This window comes from Dermacentor albipictus, chromosome 9, assembly GCF_038994185.2.
Source record: "Dermacentor albipictus isolate Rhodes 1998 colony chromosome 9, USDA_Dalb.pri_finalv2, whole genome shotgun sequence".
In the NCBI taxonomy this organism is placed as follows: Eukaryota; Metazoa; Arthropoda; class Arachnida; order Ixodida; family Ixodidae; genus Dermacentor; species Dermacentor albipictus.
The window spans coordinates 62,554,441-62,577,416 of record NC_091829.1 but is presented as its reverse complement, the minus strand read 5'-3'; the positions used below and the strand labels follow the sequence as shown (position 1 = coordinate 62,577,416).

At 45.6% G+C, this 22,976-nt stretch overlaps 1 protein-coding gene across 2 annotated transcripts in view; it reads left to right on the top strand.

Annotated features, from left to right (window-relative positions):
- Positions 1-22,976, top strand: part of LOC135919773 (uncharacterized) — an 80,015-nt gene that overhangs the window by 31,652 nt on the left and 25,387 nt on the right. For both annotated transcript variants that reach the window (XM_070526127.1, XM_070526128.1), the window contains exons 6-10: positions 2,946-3,041; positions 3,404-3,530; positions 12,701-12,777; positions 18,094-18,220; positions 21,089-21,162. In XM_070526127.1, the coding sequence (XP_070382228.1) occupies positions 2,946-3,041; positions 3,404-3,530; positions 12,701-12,777; positions 18,094-18,220; positions 21,089-21,162 (501 nt within the window). The remainder of the gene's footprint in view (positions 1-2,945; positions 3,042-3,403; positions 3,531-12,700; positions 12,778-18,093; positions 18,221-21,088; positions 21,163-22,976) is intronic.

The following is a 22,976-nucleotide window of genomic DNA, read 5'->3' as shown; positions in this document are numbered from 1 at the left end:
TTGAGTGCTAACAGAGTCAACACTACGCGTATTCTACGTGCCTCAAGTTTCGAATCAATTCATTTTCAACACGATGAATTCATTCGTAAAGGCAATGAACGCTTCTCGATATGTCTTGGATGTTGTGTTGGAATGGGGCCAGAGTAACGAACTTACCAATGCGTAGCAAGCCAACCGCATGTTTTATTCTTCACGTTAAATGCTTGCTTGAGGATCCTGTCGTTGAAGGGCCTCTTACCGGGCGCCATTGCAAATTTAAATTAAAGGCAGTAAATTGCCAATGTGCCGTCAAGGGAGTGTTTTGGTAATACAATTATTTAAGTGCATTCGTTATGGGAGAGGATAGATGACATCGAGCTGTCGTGCTACTGTGCCGTCAGCAGGCTAGTGTTACTGCTTCCAGACAATCTCCCTCTCTGCCTCGAATGTTGTCCTAAAGCGGTGTTGCTTCTTTGCCTTCTCCGCAAAGGGCCTACGTCATGTTAACGTGACGAGCCCCTGCTCTATTATATATTCCGATAGGTTTTTTTTCGTACGACACATCTATTTGTTGGTATTCCGTCGTTGGATGATCAACCTAATTCTCGTGCAGTAGTAAGTGTTGTTGTAAGCAGTTAGCATTACACATATACATTTGTTAGCGGGATTTTGACCAGCTCTCTCAAACCGGCGCTCCTTCCAGAAGAAACAAAAATTATGGCGTTTTACGTGGCAAGGCCACTTTGTGATTCTGAGGCACGCCGTAGTGGAGGACTCCGGAATTTTGACCACCTGGGGTTCTTTAACGTGAACCTAAATCTAAGTACACAGGTGTTTTCACATTTCGCCCCCACCGGAATGGGACTGCCGTCGCCGGGACTCGATCCCGCGACCTCTTGCTCAGCGACCTCTTCCGCGACCTCTTCGAGATGAAGGGCACGTGGCCAACTGTTTGCAACTGTTTCCTTCCAAGCAGTCGCTTATACGTTTCACACGTGGTAGACACCTTTTAATTTACGAGCCGTGCTTGTGTATTCACAACAGCCAAACCTTGTGAGAGGAACTTTAAGACAGCTCTCTGTCTACCTTACGAAAAACCAGCCACACCTTCTTAGTATTCTGGAAAACACGCGGTCGTTATGTTTACTGGAGTGTGGCGAGATTGCTGCGGTTACTTTATCCAACGATACTGCCCTGTCAACTTGTAATTCTGCAAGTCATTCCCATCTTATCCTATGCCCGCAACACGACCCTCACATATACGCATTGGGTGGCCTATTTTAATCAGTGTGGAAGGTCTCGAAGGCGTGCAGTGGATAAGGGCCATATTTGTTTGTAATTAGTTGCTAAACATGCATGGCTAACTGTAGATGCATTCCTAGGAACTTCCGCTACAGACGTAGGTAAATATTTGCAGAGGATGCCCAGACTCTTGAAGAATTGTTCACTATTGGTTGAAGCTGGCGTTTATCTTATCACGACATAGTTTTCCTGGCTATGGAGTTTTTACACTTGTTCTGTCTCCTTTTCTTCGTCCACGACCCGATCAGGTTGTCTACTGCTAACAATGAATAGGCGCTATGCAGAACCTGCAGCTTCACTTTTGCACACACCCCGTTCACCTATATGAGGTAGTGGATATCGGGGTACAATAGTAATCAAAGTGCCAACACCCGAGTTCATGACCCCATTCGGCAGCCATGCTTTCACTGCAGCACCCATGCTTTCGAAACCATTTCCTTTTTATTAGGAAGCTTCGGCTCGGGGAACATTTGAAATTTTCATGCTCAACATGTAAAATGCCGAAATGCTTTTAGTAACAGCTCTTTGACTGACATGAACGATGTTCGTTCCATTAGAATGTTCTAGTGACTGCAGCAAGGGAATTGCACATTTAGGGCCTGGATGGTATGGCAGAATTCCCGGAAATTGGCAAGTTCCGCGAAATTTGAAACACAACCTACGCAATTTAGTAACTCGCATCGTAAAACAAACATAGCAGTCCTGTGAACCGCTAGATATAGAATAGGTAAAGCGGCCGAGTTTGATCTATGAATATACAATTTACAGAAATTACAAAGGTTTCCGGGCATTTTCCAAAAGTCCTAGCTCATTGTGAGAAAGTTCAGACCACTGCGCATCATTTATCTCAATTTACGGGTATTAGTCAATTTACATTCCAGAATTATCATATCGTTTTTATTGCTCATTTACACAGTTGCAAGCTTCATATTCTTTTTTTCCAAATTTTAGCGCATTCAATACTTCTTATATAGACACTCACCGTCTCAATAATAGGTTAGTTTATGGCAGTTACAAGATTTCATCATTTGTTTTTCACATTCGATGGCCTGCATCAAATCTGGTGCAAGCGTGACCGAGAAAAACAATATCCCTGCTCCCACGCACTTAGACAGAAGCCTCCGAGCTGAAGTTTCCTTTTGTGCGTTGCTAACTAAGCAGCTTTGCAATGAGAGGTGTCCTTCTTGGTAAAAAGAAGTTTTGGCGTGTGCCAAAGCCTGCTTATTGAATTTAACATAAGTTTCTTTGCAACCTTAATGAAGCATCAAACACTACCTCTTGCTTGAAATTGGAAAAAGTAGGTTTGAGCTTTGTAGCGCACTGAAAGAATATCACCTGTCGTCTTTCGCATTGAAAATGATCGTGTTCTAATCTGCTGTATTGTTTGCAGCGTATTTATTTTTAGAAAAATTAACATTAACATTAACATTAACAAATGTGATTGTCTTTTACGTCAATGTGAATTTTTTTTCGTGCACTGAGCTCCGAATTCCAGAATTCGGGATAGAAAAAGCGCACTGCACAGGCGAACACAGCAGCCAGCCTTCCCTATCCCTAAAGCCCAACTAAAACGTTTTGCATGCCACCATTTATTTTTCATGCTCTTTGGATGACCTCTGCAAAGTGACGGGTAACCACCTCTGCTGTTTTCTCGGACGGTGCAGATGCCACTGACAGCGGAAGCACCAACTACGCACCTGTTGTGTCCACCGCTAGTGCCGTTCACGCCTGGCCCAGAACGAGCCACGCTGTAAAAAAAAGTAGGTTTGAGCTTTGTAGCGCACTGAAAGAATATCACCTGTCGTCTTTCGCATTGAAAATGATCGTGTTCTAATCTGCTGTATTGTTTGCAGCGTATTTATTTTTAGAAAAATTAACATTCCATTAATTTAAATGTGATTGTCTTTTACGTCAATGTGAATTTTTTTTCGTGCACTGAGCTCCGAATTCCAGAATTCGGGATAGAAAAAGCGCACTGCACAGGCGAACACAGCAGCCAGCCTTCCCTATCCCTAAAGCCCAACTAAAACGTTTTGCATGCCACCATTTATTTTTCATGCTCTTTGGATGACCTCTGCAAAGTGACGGGTAACCACCTCTGCTGTTTTCTCGGACGGTGCAGATGCCACTGACAGCGGAAGCACCAACTACGCACCTGTTGTGTCCACCGCTAGTGCCGTTCACGCCTGGCCCAGAACGAGCCACGCTGGCATCGAGAAACTATCGTCTACTACGAAAGACACCGCGAGGTGAGCCACCATTTCAAAATATTTCTTGACATAAAGCAACCCAGCCAGTGGGCGAACTGTGACGGTGACCGGGACTCTCACTCCCGAATTTATGCCACATAGAAAATAGAAAAATAGATCACAACTGTAAAAGCAAAAGAAAACGTCTACTTCTAACACGTGTGAAAAGGTTTCAAAGACGCGTGAAGACATTTCAAAGACGCGTGAATACGCGTCAAGGACGCAAGAAGACGGCTCATTTCTCCATACCATAGGGTATGCTGATGCGGTGCATAAAGGGACAGTGCCGCAGCAGCCTTGCCCACGAAGAATGTGCCTAATGTTGGGCAACAAGCCCCTTCGGCGGGTGCAGCCAGCGTTGCACCACCATCCAACAAAACCTCATCAAATTCTAAGTTTGTGGCATTTAAAGATACTGTCACTCCAGGCGAGGCGTTGCCAAACCACCGCTTTCAAGAAGGGCGCTGAACACGATTCCTAGTCGAACGGCACCACTGTTTCACTTCGAACCGTATAACCCACAGTAACCCTGCGTCATATAGAATCAAAAGGACTCTGTAAGCTAAGTTAGCAGTCTTATATTAGACAGGCAGCACAAATGTATTCTGCAATATGAACACACTAACATTGCAAATGAATGTAAAGGGACTTCTACACAATTTAGATGATGTCAAACAACTTATTTAGAAACTTAGTGCATAAGTGCTGCGAACCGCTGTGTTTGCTTAGTGGCTATGGTGTTCGGCTGCTAAGCACGAGATTGCGGGGTTAAGTTCTTAACACGGCGGCTGCATTTTGATAGGGGCGAAATGAGAAAACACCCGTGTGCTCAGATTTAGGTGCACGTTAAGGAGCCCCTGGTAGACCAAATTATTCCCGAGTTCCCTACTACGGCACGCCTCATAATCAAATCGTGTCTATGGCACGTAAGACCACATAATTTATCAATCCTTAAAAGCTCTGTCTGTTCAGGAAATACACGTAATATCTACACACACACTTTCCTAGGCAATGTCATTTTTAAGAGAGGCCGCGACGATGGTCTCACTTCGTCGGGTTGTGTGGCTATATTAGCAAATAAATTCCCAGCCATCAATTACAACTCCGAACGACCTTTGAAACTGTTGCTGTCCGAAAACTGCTGCTCGACAGGCTGGTACAAGTCTCATCCACTTGCATACCTCCTAACCACCAAATTCGCGAAGGAGTTTCCGAGCCTTATAGATGAACTTCTCGAATCCCACATAGTATATTGAGACGAAAATGCACATAGCCCCCTTTGGCGTGATTCTCGCTGTAATTTTTTCTCCTGTGGATGCCTCTTTATTGATAACGAGCCGAAATTTTTCAGCTTGAGGTAAAGCATTCTCCTCGAAAACCTCAACATAACATTATATACACTCATGCCCTACCTAGAGTGGAACGTCCTAAATACCTCGTTAGAAGTCTGCTCCGGGAAATGGTCAGACTATGTACGCAATAATAAAACACATTCAGGCTGATACGCAAGTTGCTCTATCGCCAGTTTTGAACACCATGTGGGCAACAATATAAATTTACATAGCACTGAATAAGGTTATTTATTTCTCCATCTTGAAACAGGGCTAGGACACATCTTCTATGGCAAGTTAGTGGCCTATGGCGACACGAAACTGCTCGTTTAATCTATTACAAAAGAGGATTAATCATGGTCTATTACTTTCTTGAACGAAACAAACTACTTGACGTTTATGAACGACGCTTTAAAGACAGCCGATCCACAACTGACCACCTCATGCGGATTATGTCTTACATCAGTAAAGCTTTTGCTTAAAGACAGTTCTTTCTGTCATTGTTTCTTGATGTCAAAAACGCTTTACACCCCACCTGGGCCTGCGGAAGTTTGCGACATCTCGGAAACGGGCATTTCGAGGCAACATGCTTAATGTAATAGAAAGTTATTTATCGAAGCTAACGTAGAATATTAGTGCTGGCAATATTCCGTCCAGGTCATTCATCGAGAATATTGGGTTACCAGGGTGTGGGCGACTTATTCGTATCATTGTTCTTGTGAAAAAATGAATTTAGCACGTTCATGTATTCCGCAACGTATGCTTTAATCCGTTGATGTTGATGACTTGCCGGTTCTATGTACCTCGTGTGGCCTTGCATTCTACGAACGACAAGTTGAAATTGGCTTGAGCAAAGCGTCAACATCAGCACAGGATTGATTTAAGCCACATTTCTTGAGAAGTCCCTCGTTCCTTCTTTCAAGAAATAGAGGCGTCGTTCCGGTCTTCCATATTGAGGTGCATGAGCTACACTTACCTGTGAATAGAGAGCACTAAATTTTAAGGCAGCATTTTAGGCACGAAGTTAACCTTTATTGTACGCCTGATAAAGAGATATGCTTAATGATAGGCATTAAGGTTACCCAACAATGAGCCAGTTTGGCTACCCTGCACTTGCGAAAGGGAAAAGGGAGGGGGGCAAGAATAAGAGAAGAGAAAATCTACTACGGATACCGCCAACGCAGCAAGAGTTCTCTGCTCTATATCACAGTTAATCACTCAGTCCTTAAGTACCTTGAACAGAAATGCCAAAAAAAAACAATGAACATTCCTAAAATTCTGTCGCAAACAACGTGGGGTATAGTGACAAGAACTTCCTCAAACTTTTACAAATGCCCCCGCAGAGGCGTCTGCTTCAGCAGGCGTTTGGTGTGTTGCGACACCACGGACCCGAGCACACGAGGGTTGGACCCTCCCGCGTTTAGTCGTGCGCGGCTTAGCCGTGTCCGGGGAAAGAGGGATCCTGCAGGTTGAGCCGATGCCGGGTGATCGGACCTTTAAGGCCCCCCGGTGGACGCAACACACCTCTTTGGCCTCTGCTTCACGTAGACGGCACCCCCGGACTGACCCACCCGGGGGAAATCGGCAGTCGCCTTTTCCTGTCCCCCTCTTCAATCTTTTTCTTTCCTATCTTCTTTCTTTTACTGTCCTATCTTCGCTTTTCTTCCGTCACTTCATAATTTTTCTAGGCGGCTAGGGTTAACCTTGTGTATGTGCCCTCCCTTGGGTATGTTATATTAGGTTATAGCAGCAATGCACGGCTGGCGTCTGCAGCCTTACACGTTAAGTGCTACAGCGTCCCCCTGTTGGGCTCCATGGTGGGTGGCCGCCATTGCCGCCGAAAATATCCGAAATATTATGGGAACACCTGCTTTTCCATGTCTGCTTGATCGTCACCCTCAAAAGAGGGGACGTACCGATGAAATTCTAAGCCTAAAGGGAAAATGAGACATCCACCCGTTCGTAGCTATTGCTACAAAGGGAACCCATACGGGTTCCTCGAAAGAAAAGCCTCAAAGTTGAAGAAAAATTCGTCCTGGTCCGGGACTCGAACCCGGGACCACCGCCTTTCCGGGGCAGCCGCTCTACCATCTGAGCTAACCAGGCGGCTAGCAGATGGCAGGGCGAAGTCGAATTTGCCGACAACACGAAGCAAAGGCAAGAGCTTGACGTAGTAGTTCTGCGGAAACCCGCAAGGTGGAGAGAAGTAATGAATAAAGGGAAAATGAGACATCCCCCCCGTGCGTAGCTATTGCTACGAACGGGTGGATTCTCTGCACCTTGCGGGTTTCCGCAGAACTACTACGTCAAATTCGAAGCCTAGTCAAACCAAAAGAAATTTTCCCCCGATTCCAAGTCGTTCACAGCGAAAAAAAGAAACCAGCTAGAACCGTATCTCCTTTCCTTGTCGCTAAAGGCTTGACTGATGCACTTGGCCGAGGCTATAAGGTCACCAAGATGTCGAGCGGGGACCTCCTCCTTGAAATCCATGATAAAGAACAGCACAGCAAACTAAATAAACTTGTGGCAATTAGAGATATACCTGTTACCGTTTCACCCCATCGGTCTATGAACACAGCACGCGGTGTAGTATCTGATGCAGATCTCATTGACTTGTCCGAAACAGAGTTGTTAGAAGGCTGGAAAGAGCAAAATGTAATTAACGTACAAAGAATCATTATCCCAAGAGAAAATAAAGAAATTCCTACAAAGCACCTGATCCTCACCTTTGCCACTTGTGATCTGCCACAAACAATAGAAACTGGATACACGAAGATAGCTGTCAGACCATACATCCCTAATCCAAGAAGATGCTTCCAATGTCAAAGATTTGGCCACGGGTCGCAGAGCTGCCGTGGTAAAGTTACATGTGCGAAATGTGGAGCCCAAGGCCACGCCTCAGATAAATGTGAAGCAACACCTCACTGTGTAAACTGGGAAGGTGAAGATCCAGCATACTCCCGATCTTGTCCCAACTGGAAAAAAGAAAAGGAAATAATCACCTTAAAAGTACACGAAAATATCTCCTTCGAGGAAGCACGAAAAAGGTGCTCCCCATTCCACACCAAAACGTACGCCGATGCGACGCGTCAGGGGACAGCGCCGCACCAGCCTGCGCCACCTGCCCGGCCCGCGCACAGCGAGTCGTTGGCTGTGGCATCCCCCGCCCCCGAGGTGGAAGCAGTTAAACCTGCGCCACCTACCAAGACACAGAGGCCGGCTACCCCGGGTACGTCGGGCCTCAAGACCACGCCTCGCCAGGCGAGGTCTGACAAACAAGCGAGAAGCCCGCACGCGCGGGCGTCCAGTGCTTCCCAGGAGGTGATGGACACAACACCGGCACGTTTGGTGCCGAAACACCGGCATGGCTCTCTCGAGCTCGCCAAAACAAACAAAAAACCCATAACAGGGCCAGACGACAGTCCTGTTACCTAAAGTACCCAACTACACACCTGAACACAGAACATTTCTCATCCTCATAAAATGGATGTACAAATTATTGATTGGAATGCCCGTGGCATTCTAAACAACTTAGATGATATCAAAGAAATAATACAAGAATTTAATCCTAGGCTGTTCTGCGTTCAGGAAACACACTTGACAACATCAAATACAAATTTCTTAACACAACACACATTATTCCGGAAAGATCGCGATGATGGCCATGCCGCGTCTGGTGGCGTGGCTATTATAGCCCGGAAGTCAGTTGCTTGCCAACACCTCCACCTTCAAACTAATTTTGAGGCTGTAGCAGTTAGGGCGATTCTTTTCAACAGGTTGGTTACGGTCTGTCCCCTCTACATACCACCCGAACATCGCTTGCAACTAAGGGATCTTGAAACACTAGTCAATCAGCTTCCGGAACCATTCATTTTAACAGGTGATGTGAACGCACATAATATGCTCTGGGGCGACTCGCGCTGTGATGCAAGAGGGCGTACTATAGAAGACTCTTTTATGTACCGGTGCAGTTCTTCTCAATAAAAAAGAACCCACCTTTTATAGCACCACACATAGGTCACACTCATCAATAGACCTAACCATAACTTCTCCATCTATAATGACGTACCTTGATTGGAAGGTCCGAAAAAACCCTTATGGAAGTGACCACTTCCCTATTCTCTTAACTTTAACAAAACGAGCTGATCCCGCTCCACAGATTTCCAGATGGAAAATCGACTCGTCGGGTTGGAAAATGTTTCAAGAGATCACATATTTACAGTACGATGATTTGAGTTCTTTAAACATAGGTGATGCTGTGGCATATTTAACAGGTTTTATTTTTGACGCCGCTGAAAAATGCGTAAAACAAACTAACGGACTTGCCAATAAGCGTCGTTTGCCTTGGTGGAATGACGCATGCAAAGAGGCACGGAAAAAACAAAATAAAGCTTGGAGCCTGCTCGTGACTCTCCAACTACGGAGAACCTCATTAATTTTAAGAAGGCAAAATCACAGGGCAGAAGAACACGACGAGGTGCTAAGCGAGAAAGCTGGGAAACGTACATATGTAGTATCAACTCTTACAAAGATGAGGGTAAGGTATGGAACAGCGTGAACAGATTAAAGGGCAGGGAAGCACACCCGCTTCTTTTAGTAAACGCTCAAGGCAACACCATGAAAGATCAGGCAGACTTCCTGGGTACGCATTTTGAAAATATTTCTAGTGCACCACACTATTCGCCAACTTTCCTAAAGTTCAAGGAACGCATAGAGGGAGAGCGCCTTGACCGAAAATGCGCAGCAGATGAACCTTACAACTGTCCCTTTAGTCTCGCTGAACTGAAAGCTGCTCTCATTTCTTGCAGCAACTCAGCACCACGTAGTGACCGCATAATTTTTGCAATGATCAAGAATATGCATCCAGAAACATTGAACACACTTTTGTCCCTCTACAACACCATGTGGGTATCTGGGCATATTCCATCCTCATGGAAAGAAGCGATTGTCATCCCAATTCATAAGCATGGCAAAGACCCCGCATTAGCCAGTAGTTATAGGCCAATAGTACTAACAAGCTGCATGTGTAAGTTATATGAAAAAATGGTAAATCGGCGTCTAATCTATTTCCTGGAAAGCAACCGTCTACTTGATCCCCTTCAGTGTGGTTTCAGGGAGGGTAGGTCAACAATAGACCACCTAGTTCGCATTGAGGCAAATATTAGGGAGGCTTATACACACAAAAAATTTTTTCTCTCTGTATTTCTGGACTTGGAGAAAGCCTATGACACAACATGGCGATTTGCAATCCTCCGAGACCTCTCTGCGATGGGCATACGCGGCAACATGCTAAATATGATAGAAAACTACTTGACTAACCGCACGTTCCGTGTTAGAGTGGGCAATGCCCTATCCAGCCTATACACTCAAGAGACTGGTGTGCCACAAGGAGGCGTGCTTAGCTGCATGCTCTTCATTGTGAAAATGAATTCCCTCCACAAAGTCATTCCATCCTCAATGTTTTATTCAATATATGTAGACGATGTGCAATTGGGATTTAAGTCTTGTAATCTTGCTGTCTGCGAGCGCCAAGTCCAACTCGGACTGAACAAGGTCTCACAATGGGCAAATGAAAATGGCTTCAAGCTAAGCCCCTCAAAAGCTCCTGTGTACATTTTTCTAGAAAGAGAGGTTTGATACAAGATCCTGATATTATGCTGCATGGAAAACACATACCACTCAACACTGAACATAAATTTTTAGGCATAATACTCGACTCAAAACTAACCTTCATCCCGCATATCAAGTATTTGAAAGCTGAAAGCCTTAAAACAATGAACATCCTGAAAATACTGTCACATACAACATGGGGATGCGACAGGAAATACCTCATGAACCTCTACCGGAGCCTTGTACGATCGCGGTTAGACTACGGTGCGGTTGTGTATCACTCAGCTACACCCAGTGCTCTCAAGATGCTGGACCCGGTGCATCATCTTGGTATCCGCCTCGCCACCGGCGCCTTTAGGACGAGACCGATTCAAAGCCTCTATGTCGAATCGAATGAATGGTCGCTCGATCTGCAGCGGTCATATTCTACATTGAATTATTTTCTGAAAGTACATGCTAACAAAAACCATCCTTGTTATCCCACCATAAACGATATGACCTCTGCAACACTCTTTCATAACAAACCTACAGCCAGAGAGCCATTCTCGATCCGTGTGACAAAGCTGAGCGAGGAGATGGATGTTCCTATCCGTGAAAATCGTCTAATGGCTTCTGCCAAGCCGTTTCCACCGTGGTTGTGGCGAATCATTGAGTGTGACACGTCATTTGTGGAGGTAACGAAGCACGCTTCAGAGGCGCACATTCGTATGCATTTTCTGGAATTACAATTTAAATACCCTTGTCCAGAGTATTACACAGATGCGTCTAAATCACATGCTGGCGTGTCATACGCAGCCGTCGGCCCATTATTTTCCGAGTCCAATGTTCTGCACCCTCAAACAAGCATCTTTACACCAGAGGCTTATGCACTGTGGTCGGCTGCGAAACACATTAAACAGTTAAAATTACATAAGGCGGTCATATACACAGACTCATTAAGCGTTGTGAAAACATTGATGTCATGCTTCAACCACACAAATCCAGTAATTGCAGATCTTTTCTGTCTCCTCTGTACCATTTATGCCTCTGGCCAACATGTAACGATATGCTGGGTGCCTGGACACAGAGGCATTGAAGGTAACGTCCTGGCAGACCGAATTGCTACCTCCATAGACACAAAAGCTTCCAACATGTCCGCAGCCGTCCTGGTCTCAGACCTAAAGCCATACTTACGGAAAAAACTCAGAACCTACTGGCAGCATATATGGGACTCTGAAACCCATAATAAACTCAACAAAGTTAAGCCACATTTAGGATAGTGGCCATCACTGACCAAGCCCAGACGAAGTGGTGTCCTATTCTGTCGTCTCAGAATAAGGCACACTTATGGTACACATAACTTTCTGTTGAGTGGCGGTGAACGTCCAATATGTAGTAGATGTGAGGAGACACTCAGTGTTCAGCATGTCTTCCTAGAATGCCGCGAAACGCTAGTCGAGAGGAAAAAACACTTCCCTTTAGCATACAGTCAGTGTATACCACTTCACCTGACACTGTTTCTAGGCAGAGAACCGCTATTTCACATGCAATCTACATTAGCCTATTTAAGCGACGTTGACACGCTGCACGTTTTCTGTGCAAGAAATTCGTAACACGGCCTCTTGCGAGAAGCCACTGTTGCGATGTGAACCTTTGCTCTAGCACATGCCTCCAGGCCCTTGTACTCAAGGGATCAGCTGAAGCTGTTGTGGTATTCGTCAACAACAATCACCTTTCCATTTTTATTCATGTAACACTATTACACCATTCTTGTACATCCTATACTTATAGCATACCCTACTTCAGCCATTCTCATACTTTTATTCTTTGGCTATTTTATGCAACTTATAGCTCTTAGTTTTAGGCCTCTCTACAGCCACATCACATCAGCCATTAGTTCATTCAGTACTCGTCACCACTGCCTTGGCGCTCTTTGGCCACACTTGGCCCTTGCGCCATTAAACACTACATATCATCATCATCTTTTACAAATGCCTAATTGGAACACACCTAGATTACGGGGCCAAAAAGTTTCAATTGGCTACTTATAGTGCCTCGATGATGCGGATCCTGTCCATCACCTAGGCATCCGGTTGACCCATGGTAAGGGCGCTGAGTGAGACCAAAACATTGGAACCAGCTCGATTACCAAACAGAGCTTTGGTTTCTCGGTACTTGCTTGTAATGAAAGATAATTTCAACTTCTTGTCACAGCTGTTTGTATCTCATACCAATACTTTTAATTTGCAGCTGTTCTGACGATGCCTGGCGTTGCCAACGGAACGCGCAGCACCGACCGATAGCCGACCAGTCGTACAGCCTCGACGGTACGTAGGCGATGGTCATTCGCCTTTGCAACAAATATAGGAGAGATTGCCTACGTCCACCGTGGCAGTGGCGCATTTATTGCGCATGAAGGCACGCTTCACTAAAGCCGCCAAGTCGGTTTCCGCAGGAGGCGCCTTATCACTCTCCTTAGTAAGAAATTTGTGCAGATGCGTGCAAATTCATACAGAACCTATGTTTGAATCAATTTATTTTCACATCAGTGAAGTGCAAACGCCCGCTCCCAGGAGATCGGGGCAGAAGCCGAGACTGTACATTCTACGCAGTCATCGATTCAGTAGCAATTGAAATCGGTGCTTCACCATTATTCTCAATTTTTATTTGTCAAGCAGACTCTGTGTGTTCGTCGTGCTGGTACCATATTTTTTTCTCTTAAACCCGTTGAACTTTGTTGACAAAGATATTGCTTAGATACCCCACGTGGTTGCCTAGTGGCTTTACCATTGCGCGCCTAAGCACAGCGTCAATGGGTAAAGTGGTGGTTGCGGCGGCTGCATTCCGATCGCGGCTAAATACAAAAAGACCTGTGTACAGTACATTTGGCGCACGTTGACGAGCCCCAGGTGACCAGATTATTCCTAAGATTTCGGCCCATAATATCCCAGAATTGCAGTTTAATGATGTTTTGGCACGAATGCAGAGTAAGGTGTGCACTTAGGGTGGTGTTTCAGATGGTTGTACCGGAGGAGCAGAACGTTCGAAATGAATTTGCCCTAAATATACCCGTATGCAACAACACTATAGTTCAAAAAATTCAGAGATGCTAAAACTGCAATCTTTAGTACCGGAGGTTGGCAAGCCGCGTTTACTTAAATTTTCTTTATGGAATGCGAAGACGCGATAAGCGTTCTTACTAGACTCTCCCCTCCCTTTCACATTGTAAATGGACGAGTATTCAGTTTTGCGGTCTGTCCCTACATAGGCTTAATGCTAACTGCCCTATCATCGTTGGTCGTCATTAGGAAGCTTCCACCGCAGTTATTGCTACTAAATCTAGCGTATTCCTTTTTTTAATTTCACTGTGATATTGCAAAATTTTATAAAAACTCAAGGCAGTTTATCCGCCCTCTAACCCCAAACGCGACAGGGCCCAAGCGGTAGACTGGAGGCACCTACAAACAAAGACCTTCCCCAACACCATCCATCTCAGGAGGATATATCCGGACATCTACTCAGATGATAACTGCAAACTATCCAGCAGGGCTCACGCATCTCTTAGAAACATTTTCTGGGAATCTGAGGTTATATGCAAAGAAAGAGCAGTTTCCCCAGATGAAGCTGCGGCGTGATGGACAGCCGCGTTGCGCAGCTCAAACCTCGAAAATCAACTATGGCCCATCCAGCAAGCCCGCGAGGCGTCGAGGAGAAAGGATCTCCGGACTTCCTCGGGGGCGGCCTAGGCCCAGGTGACGAATTTGCCAGATTGTTAATAAAGTTGTTACCCCCTCCACGCAATTTCTGGGAAGTTAAGAAATATGTGTCCCTAGCTAGAACACTTGCATACCTAACTATAGTGTCCCCACTTTAACGTACATTTATGCTCTCTGTTGCACAGTTAGGTGTCATTGCCTCGCAAAATATCACTTCTTCGTTGCTTTCCAAGCTAATATAAGCACTACAACACGACTCTTACATATGCACTTTCACTAATCTTTTAAATGCGAAGCATTTTCTGGTAAAACTTTCCTTCTCTGAGAGTGTCTGTCTGTCTCTGTCTGTGTCTCTGTCTGTGTCTCTGTCTGTGTCTCTGTCTGTGTCTCTTTCTGTGTCTCTTTCTGTGTCCCTGTCTGTGTCCCTGTCTGTGTCCCTGTCTGTGTCCCTGTCTGTGTCCCTGTCTGTGTCCCTGTCTGTGTCCCTGTCTGTGTCCCTGTCTGTGTCCCTGTCTGTGTCCCTGTCTGTGTCCCTGTCTGTGTCCCTGTCTGTGTCTCTGTCTGTGTCTCTGTCTGTGTCTCTGTCTGTGTCTCTGTCTGTGTCTCTGTCTGTGTCTCTGTCTGTGTCTCTGTCTGTGTCTCTGTCTGTGTCTCTGTCTGTGTCTCTGTCTGTGTCTCTGTCTGTGTCTCTGTCTGTGTCTCTGTCTGTGTCTCTGTCTGTGTCTCTGTCTGTGTCTCTGTCTGTGTCTCTGTCTGTGTCTCTGTGTCTCTGTGTCTCTGTCTCTGTGTCTCTGTCTCTGTGTCTCTGTCTCTGTGTCTCTGTCTCTGTGTCTCTGTCTCTGTGTCTCTGTCTCTGTGTCTCTGTCTCTGTGTCTCTGTGTCTCTGTGCCTCTGTGTCTCTGTGTCTCTGTGTCTCTGTGTCTCTGTGTCTGTGTCTCTGTGTCTGTGTCTCTGTGTCTGTGTCTCTGTGTCTGTGTCTCTGTGTCTGTGTCTCTGTGTCTGTGTCTCTGTGTCTGTGTCTCTGTGTCTGTGTCTCTGTGTCTGTGTCTCTGTGTCTGGGTCTCTGTCTGGGTTTGTGTCTGTGTCTGGGTCTCTGTCTGGGTTTGTGTCTCTGTCTGGGTTTGTGTCTCTGTCTGGGTTTGTGTCTCTGTTTGTGTCTCGGTCTCTGTCTCGGTCTGTGTCTGTGTCTGTGTCTCTGTCTGTCTCAACACCTTGAAGGTCTCATGATCGTTTCGTCAAGTAGAAATACGCATAGTATGAAAGAGTGTATGACGAACCTAAGTAATCGGTCGTGACATGAATATCATGGCATGCGCCTAACGTAAGTCATCACACAGCTGCCTACGCCTTAGTGCTCTCATGGTCGTTTCGTTAACTTGGTAGGCACAAAATTGGCATATATGACTAGAACGCATCAGTAACATCAATGATAGGGCATAATTTGGATATGACACGAGTGTCATGTAGGTCATGAAGCAGCCTCCTACATCTTGGTGCTCTCATGGTCGTTTTGTTCACTTGGTATCTCCAATATATCGTATAGTATGTCAAGACTATATCACGAACAGAAATGACAGGTCATAACAGGAGATTCATGATTTGCGTGTCATGTACGTTATGAACGTTATGGTACGTACCAAAATTGGTATAGTATAAGAGTGCATGACGAACATAAAAACTCGCTGCCTTTCCAATCTGTGAAGGATGACCAAGGCGGCTGTGTATGTGGGTCTCTTAATGGCGAACTACACCACTGCAGCGGGTTGACCCGGCATTGTACTATCTTCGGGATCGGCCCACGTGTGGAGAGTCCTTAACGCCTGCTTAAACTCCGCTGCGGGTCTCCGAGATTTTGTTTCCATGCGGACACGATCCTAGGGGAACTAGCGCTTAACAGCTCTCCTGCAATTGATTGGTCATTTCATGAGTGAAATTGGTGACATGTCTGTCATATAGGTCACCAAACATCTGTCTACATCTCAGTGCTCTCACAGTCGCTTCGTCAACTTTGTAGGCTACGCGCACACTGCATCGCATAGCATCGACACCCACAGGGCGTGGGATCTGCCAGATTTTAATGTTGTCGTATAGTCTATCGATGGCCTACACAGGGATGTATGGAGTGAGAGCCGCTTGAAGCATGAAATACACGTAGCCCCGCAGGGGCGTTTGCCTAAGCAGGCATTTGGTGTGTTGCGACACCGCGTACCCGAGCAACTGGGCTTGGCCCCTCCCGCCTTCTCCTTTCTTCTCTCCATCTTTTTCTACACGCACACACGCGAAAGCACGCCCACACGCGCAAATACGCACACTCACGCACATGCGCGCACACGCACAAACGCACGTACACACACACACACGCACACAATACATGCATCTCCAGTTCTTGGCAACCTTCTGGAGACGTTCAGCAAAACTCCGGAGCTGTTATCCAGGAAACCAAGAAGAGAATGGGAGGTGAATGGGGCGAAAGCAAAACGAGAACAAATGGGCATCGTTGGGAGATCAAAACGAGATCATCTGAGGAACCAGTCAAAATTAAGAAAATGCAGTTTACTGCCTTCAACTCCCTGTACAGGACCGCAACACATAGGCTAGTTACTGCGCGAAGAAGTTGAAGATATTTTTCTTCCGATTCCAACGGTAGCGAGCAGAAAGGGTCCCAGGTGAAAGGGTTACACATGTCAGTCTCGAACCACTGGGCGCTATGGGAGGTCATGCTTCTCAGGCACGACCTCGCCGATCAACTTTGGGGCGTCCGGCACGCCTACGATATCACCCATGTCAAACGCCTCGGGCCATCACCTAGATTGGGGTGGTTATCGCTCCACTCCGCAAATTCGCCAAATGTCTTTAATAATGTTTTCAATCACTCACTCCTATTTTTTACTCTTGCCTGCTGACATCACTCAAGCAGCAATTTCTCGTACGCTGAAGTTTACTTGGTCAGTTCGAATAACGACGTTGAAAACAGAAATACAGCACCCCATACAATTAACTCAATTTCGGCGCTAAAATATGGTGACCAGTGTTTTCAAAAGCAGAGGCCAATGAGTTAAGCGGCGCGGATTTGGCGCCGCCTCCAAAAGATGGCGCGCCGCTGCGTGGCCAGGCCGGCAGCGTCGGGCGAGCTGCGCATGGTTATGGGGGCTAAAATGGTTGTGAGTAAACCTCGTAATTACTTCAACCAGTCTTCCTTTCTGTAAGCCACTTCATACTTGCATATACTCAAGATTCCAGTAGCATGGGCAATTTTGTTTTTGTAATCAGCTCATAAAAATGCATCGCTTCTAGGCTGTATTTCCTAAAGAACTTCATCTAGAGGAGTCCTCAAGTGTGATTCGGATACCGGCTTCTGATATGCAAGTATGTCGTTGACAGACGCATGTATGAATCATAGCAGGTCAACAAATTCTGCAGAGATTGCACAGGTTTCGAAGAAAAATTGGTAGTACCTCGTCTGAAATACATCCTCTCATTTTTTCTTTGTCTTCGTCTACAGCAGGCTATGTCTGCGGCTCGCAATAGATGAAAAAGAGCACGAACATTGTGAAGCATCTGATGCGCATATTATTTGATGATGCAGCAAATATATGGGGTCAAGGTTTGCGCGCTGAAGAAACGCAAATGTTCATTTTCGCTTCGAACAATATTTTGTTCTGCCCAAGCTATGTAATGAAGCGTAATAATCTGCCGAAGAGGCCAACATTGCAGAATCTTGCGTGGTCGGCTCTCTTATGGCCACAAAGTCTTGCATGCATTCAATACCGTGTTTCATAAAGAAAATTGCACCGCATATGCAAGCACTGCAGTAGGATTCTTCTGCCACTAAATGATTTTGACTCGACGATAAAAAAGTCATTTCCTATGAATTGGCCTTGCAGAGCTGGGAATTAGCACTTTTTTATGTTCTTTGATAACATACAGGTGCCTATTCCAGCGGTAGCCCTAGTCTCCTGCAGCTGTGGCCCACAAGCAGCATCGATCAGAAAAAGCCCAGCACAAGCCGCGCTGTAATGGTGGAGGTATCAGCAAGTTTACAATACGGAGCCAGGTAAGGCGACATTAAGAAACGTTTCATTGCTAAAGAACTCGGAGCCTACAGGGAATGCTTACCGGAGTTCAACTGTGCCTGCCCCTTCTAAATGTTCAAGGGGAGCGCTAGTTCTGATGTCTGAAACAGGAACTGCATCAGCAGTTTTGAGCATTGGGCAGGCGGAGCTGGCGTTAACATACTTCCTTCTTGCAAGAGAGCGACCCGACATGGACACAGCAGAAAGCATAGGGTTTCCTACGGAATACTTGAGAGTACTCGGACACATCAATCGTTGAGCCATCATCGGAATGATGAGAATTACATAGATTTGTCTGATTATTCACGCGTTGTTGCGGAGCCGTTTATTAAGCTTTGTCTGCCTTCATTATCGTAAATCTCAGAGCAATCTATGCACTTCGAAGTGAGAAAGGCGGTTCAAATACGTACAATCGGTGCTAATGGAAACGACTGAGCTTGTCGAGGTGGCCAAGTCGAAATGCCCCAAGCGTCTCAAGGCACTGGCTTGCCCGCAATAACTATATAAAGGCGTTTCACATTGCTTGTTGATACATGCGTCCATGGCGTAATAGTTTCAATATTGGATCCATGTGCTTAGAGGTCCTGTGTTCGAATCCTGCCGTCGGACAATCTTAAGATTTATTCATTACGCAGGACAATGTTGAAAATAACTAGTTTACAAAGTCACTATGCCGTTTGAAGCCTGAAGGGGGAAGTTAGGGCAAATGCATGTACCTCCCATAATTCCCATGCTCCCGTAGAAACTAGCGCAAGAGTTACTGGTTACAGGTTATCTTATGAAACTGTCATGAAGAAGGGGAACAGCAAAGGGCGCGATCATGAAGCCATAACAACTCGGCCGATGTTCCATGCTGTTAACATGCTGCAATATGCAGCACAGTTGAAGGCTCGTTGCCTGTTTGCTTACACCAGCTTATGGAATTCATATTGATAGTAAGGAGCAAGATGTTGATTTAAATCAAGGCTCATAAAATGAAACAGTGAATCTACGTTTACCCACGGAAGGTAGCGTGTGCTCAAAAAAAGAAACTTACGCTAGAGCGACAAAACCGGCGGTGGCAGGTTGGCCGGGACGCTTGAGAAATGGCTCTTCTTCGTTTCCCTGGTAGTTAGAATTGTGTGCGTGTCCGCCATGAACAATCGCTAAATGACAGGCATCACTATTTTGTTGGGCGAGCTTTGAGTTCATAGGCCAAACATATTCCACAATGTCTCGACAGTTTCAGGGTACCAATCAATGGTTTGTTAGGTTCTGAGCTACTTGTTGCTTGCGTAGAGTATTACCTGGCTTCCCTTTTTTTAACGTCATTGTGTGCACATTGCGTCAGTTCTCTTACCGTATACAAAGTGTGTTGTTGTGAACTCTCAAAAAAGGCACCTGAATTAAGACGACTCTGGGATATACATAACTCAATCTATACCCTCGGGCCCACATCCAAGTGTATTCGGTGTATTCATAAGAGCGCCTGCTTAGGCGACTGTTGGCACACCCATAATTTCGGAATATTGACTTTACCCGAAGACAAATCACAGTATAACAGAAGCTATGCAGGTTCCGACCATATTACCTAGAAGATACATTGGTGCTGCACTGTTTTGTTGCATGCATTGTAATGCGCGATGGGGTCACTTTGGGCATCGTTCTCGCAGAGCCAGTACAGTTTCAATGCGCGCCTGGCAAGCGAAGGAAAATGACGGTTAAAATCTTTTCCTAAATCAGTACGTTATTATCTGCTGCTTCTTTATTGCTACATAGGCAAAATTATTGCTCAATTAGGAGGGCATGTGATTTTACGTCCAAATATGTGAAACCACAGAGTGTCAGCAGGTCGCTCACGTTCGTGAACACAAATTTCCGTAAGCATTGCAACAGTTTGTCAGCGTATGCTATGTACTGTAGGTGAGAGACCTTTATCGAAAGATGTACTGCCGGTGAATCAAAACATTTTACGAATGTTTAATTTGAAGAAATCTATATCAAAGCAGCCATAAACATCTTTCAGGTTATGCAACGTTCTAGAGAACGCCGTGGACCTCTATAATATCCCGAAATTCCATAGGCATCACGACGTCAGACAGAAAACTCCCATACACAGTGTCGCCATATGTCCTTCCTGGTAATATTGCGAGAAAATTTGATATGGACTATCGAGGCCTGCTCGTAATAATCACCAAGACCCTTATGTACTAAGTATGGCGACACATGTGTAGCCCAGGCAGATTTCTGGAAGTCCCGAGAACATCTGCGAGTAGGAGGGTGACCAAGAGGCGGCGAACAGAGAAATGCTTGTTAGACACTGGCTTCCCGCTCATGCATTGTTGTAGGTGGCCTGATCAGTGCTTCGGAAATCACTTGTAATAGGGAGTGGCGTCAAGGAACGTTCACTTTGGGACAAGCACCTATAGCCTTGTTTGCAAGTTCTGCTCATAAAGGCATCGCGGTGATCGCCAGTATTTGTGGTCGTTAGCTAAGGTATTAGGCGTGTTTGCGCACAAATGTAACATTAAGTGTTCCATTAATGAGCAAGTCATTATTCAAATATACAATGTCTGTATTGCGATGATACTGACTTTGTTTATTGATCTTATACCTCGGTATAGATGAAATAGCTTGGCCCTTTGTCTTGCCAAATAACTTTTTTGTTCAAATCGATCTCGTAGCTGGCAGTATATTGTATCAGATCAATGTATTTGACTACCTTATGGTCGCAGGGCGCAAACGTTTCAAGGAGGAGACTTGTGCTCATGAGTTGCATCAACTTGCCGAAATGTTGGCCTCGGAAACAATTTTTGTTACGCCACTGTTAATCACCTCAGGCCTTACTGTTCATTTGTTTTCTGTTCTAGAAATCCTCAGACCACGCGGGTTCACCAAAGCAACACGCAGTACTACACGACTGCACGCACATCCACCATCCAGGGTAAGTGTGGGGAGGTTTTTAGACGTTGGTCTACCACGCCTCGTCTTGCTGGTGATTGAGGAAGCTCGTGTCTGGTATCGCACACGATACACTTAAACAGCATCCCCACTTGCTCTCAGGTGCACAGTTCTACGCATGTAAATCTGAGCAGAATATCCTAAATTGAACTGTCGTTTCATGAAATTAGGTTCCCCTGGCGACAAGATCGAACAGACTATTCGCTGCGTTGATCAAGCTGCACGCACCCGTGCGATTCTGTTCTAATCACTAGGATAGTTTGTAGATTATACTTGAGCAATTCCTGATGCCATTTACCAGACTTATGGTAGCTATATGTGCATTTATAATGTTTAGCGTTCCCAGTTAAATAGGCGGAATGCAACATGCGCTATAAGACGCTACCTGGCCATGTAAGATAACTTTCTCGCAACTACGAGACAGGTTGTCTCGGTTCGCTGTTCAACGTATCATGTCCACGTCGCAACGAATGAAATCAGTGGTAACGCTTCTCAAGCCTTGCATTAGTAGCAGTGCTTGTTTTTGGAGCTCTTTATTAAAGTGCATAATCGCATGAGGAGTTCAGCTCGGCTGCGCATCTAGTTGTTACCTTAGACTTGATGAAAAAAAATCCTACAATATAGTCGTAATAATTGGATGGAATGTAGAAACGCCAGACGCAGACGAAGACAACTGTGCATTATTGTATAACAATTTCGACAATTTCTTAAAAGCTTTAAAAACCTAAGGCTATGCTGGGTTCGTCCTCGACATGACCACGTATCCGAATCTAAGCTCAATTTCTTGAAGGAATGAATTGTTGTGCCCACACGTACACCATAGATGTACGGGAAAACTATGCGGGTTTCTGAGAATGAAAGCTTTGTGTTTACAAAAGAAATTTGTGCGTTTAACAACATGTCGGAGGAGGACAAATCTTTTTTGACCTGGCGGATGACAATTTTCTCTTTCATGAACTTTTCCTTACATTTCGAGATAAACACATAGGCAAAAGATGGAGAGTTTATGTTCGGGTTCACCTAAGCCAAAGCCGTGGATCTGAGAAAAAGCTTTCCCATTTAGTAATATTGTCACGTGGTCGTGACGTCAAGGAACACAGTCGCAATACTGTGAACGACATAACTAACTTTCATTGGGCGAACCTGTGCCCACAAAACAGGCTACACTTATAGCACAACGATAGCGGCGAACACGCTCGGCGATCGTCGAAAATCTGATCAGCGGGTAAAGTGCGTCGGCTTTTATACAGCAGTCGTCGAATGTTCCAGACTAATCGTTCGGGCCCGCGTGCCTTCCCCAATGTTCTACACCATTCGCATCACGCGATGAAATTAGATAACACAAGGTCCGGCGACAACAGACAGCCGGGTAGAAGCATCGATAACTTTCCAGAAATTTCGGATACATGCATGCGCGTGCCGCGCTGTGCGATTACATTTCTTAAGCGGCGAAATGTGGTCGCCCGATAAAGATAAGCACACGTGTCGATACCGCCCTCTTAAAAAGCATCGACCCGATGCTGTAAACAAACGAAAGTAATAAACAAAAGCACTTGTAGCGCAGAGGTAAAAAAGTAAGTTCGTCAGCGTCCGTAAAAGGGTTTAAGGTGCACCACGTGGACGACTTCAGATCGTGCGCGGCGCCGCTGTGAATGCGAAATGTCGTCTGGCACGACCTCATAGTCCAGTGCTCCAATACGTCGGATGTCCTTGTAGGGTCCGAAATAGCGTCGCAGTAGTTTCTCACTCAGTCCTCGTCGGCGTATCGGGGTCCATACCCAAAGACGGTCGCCGGGC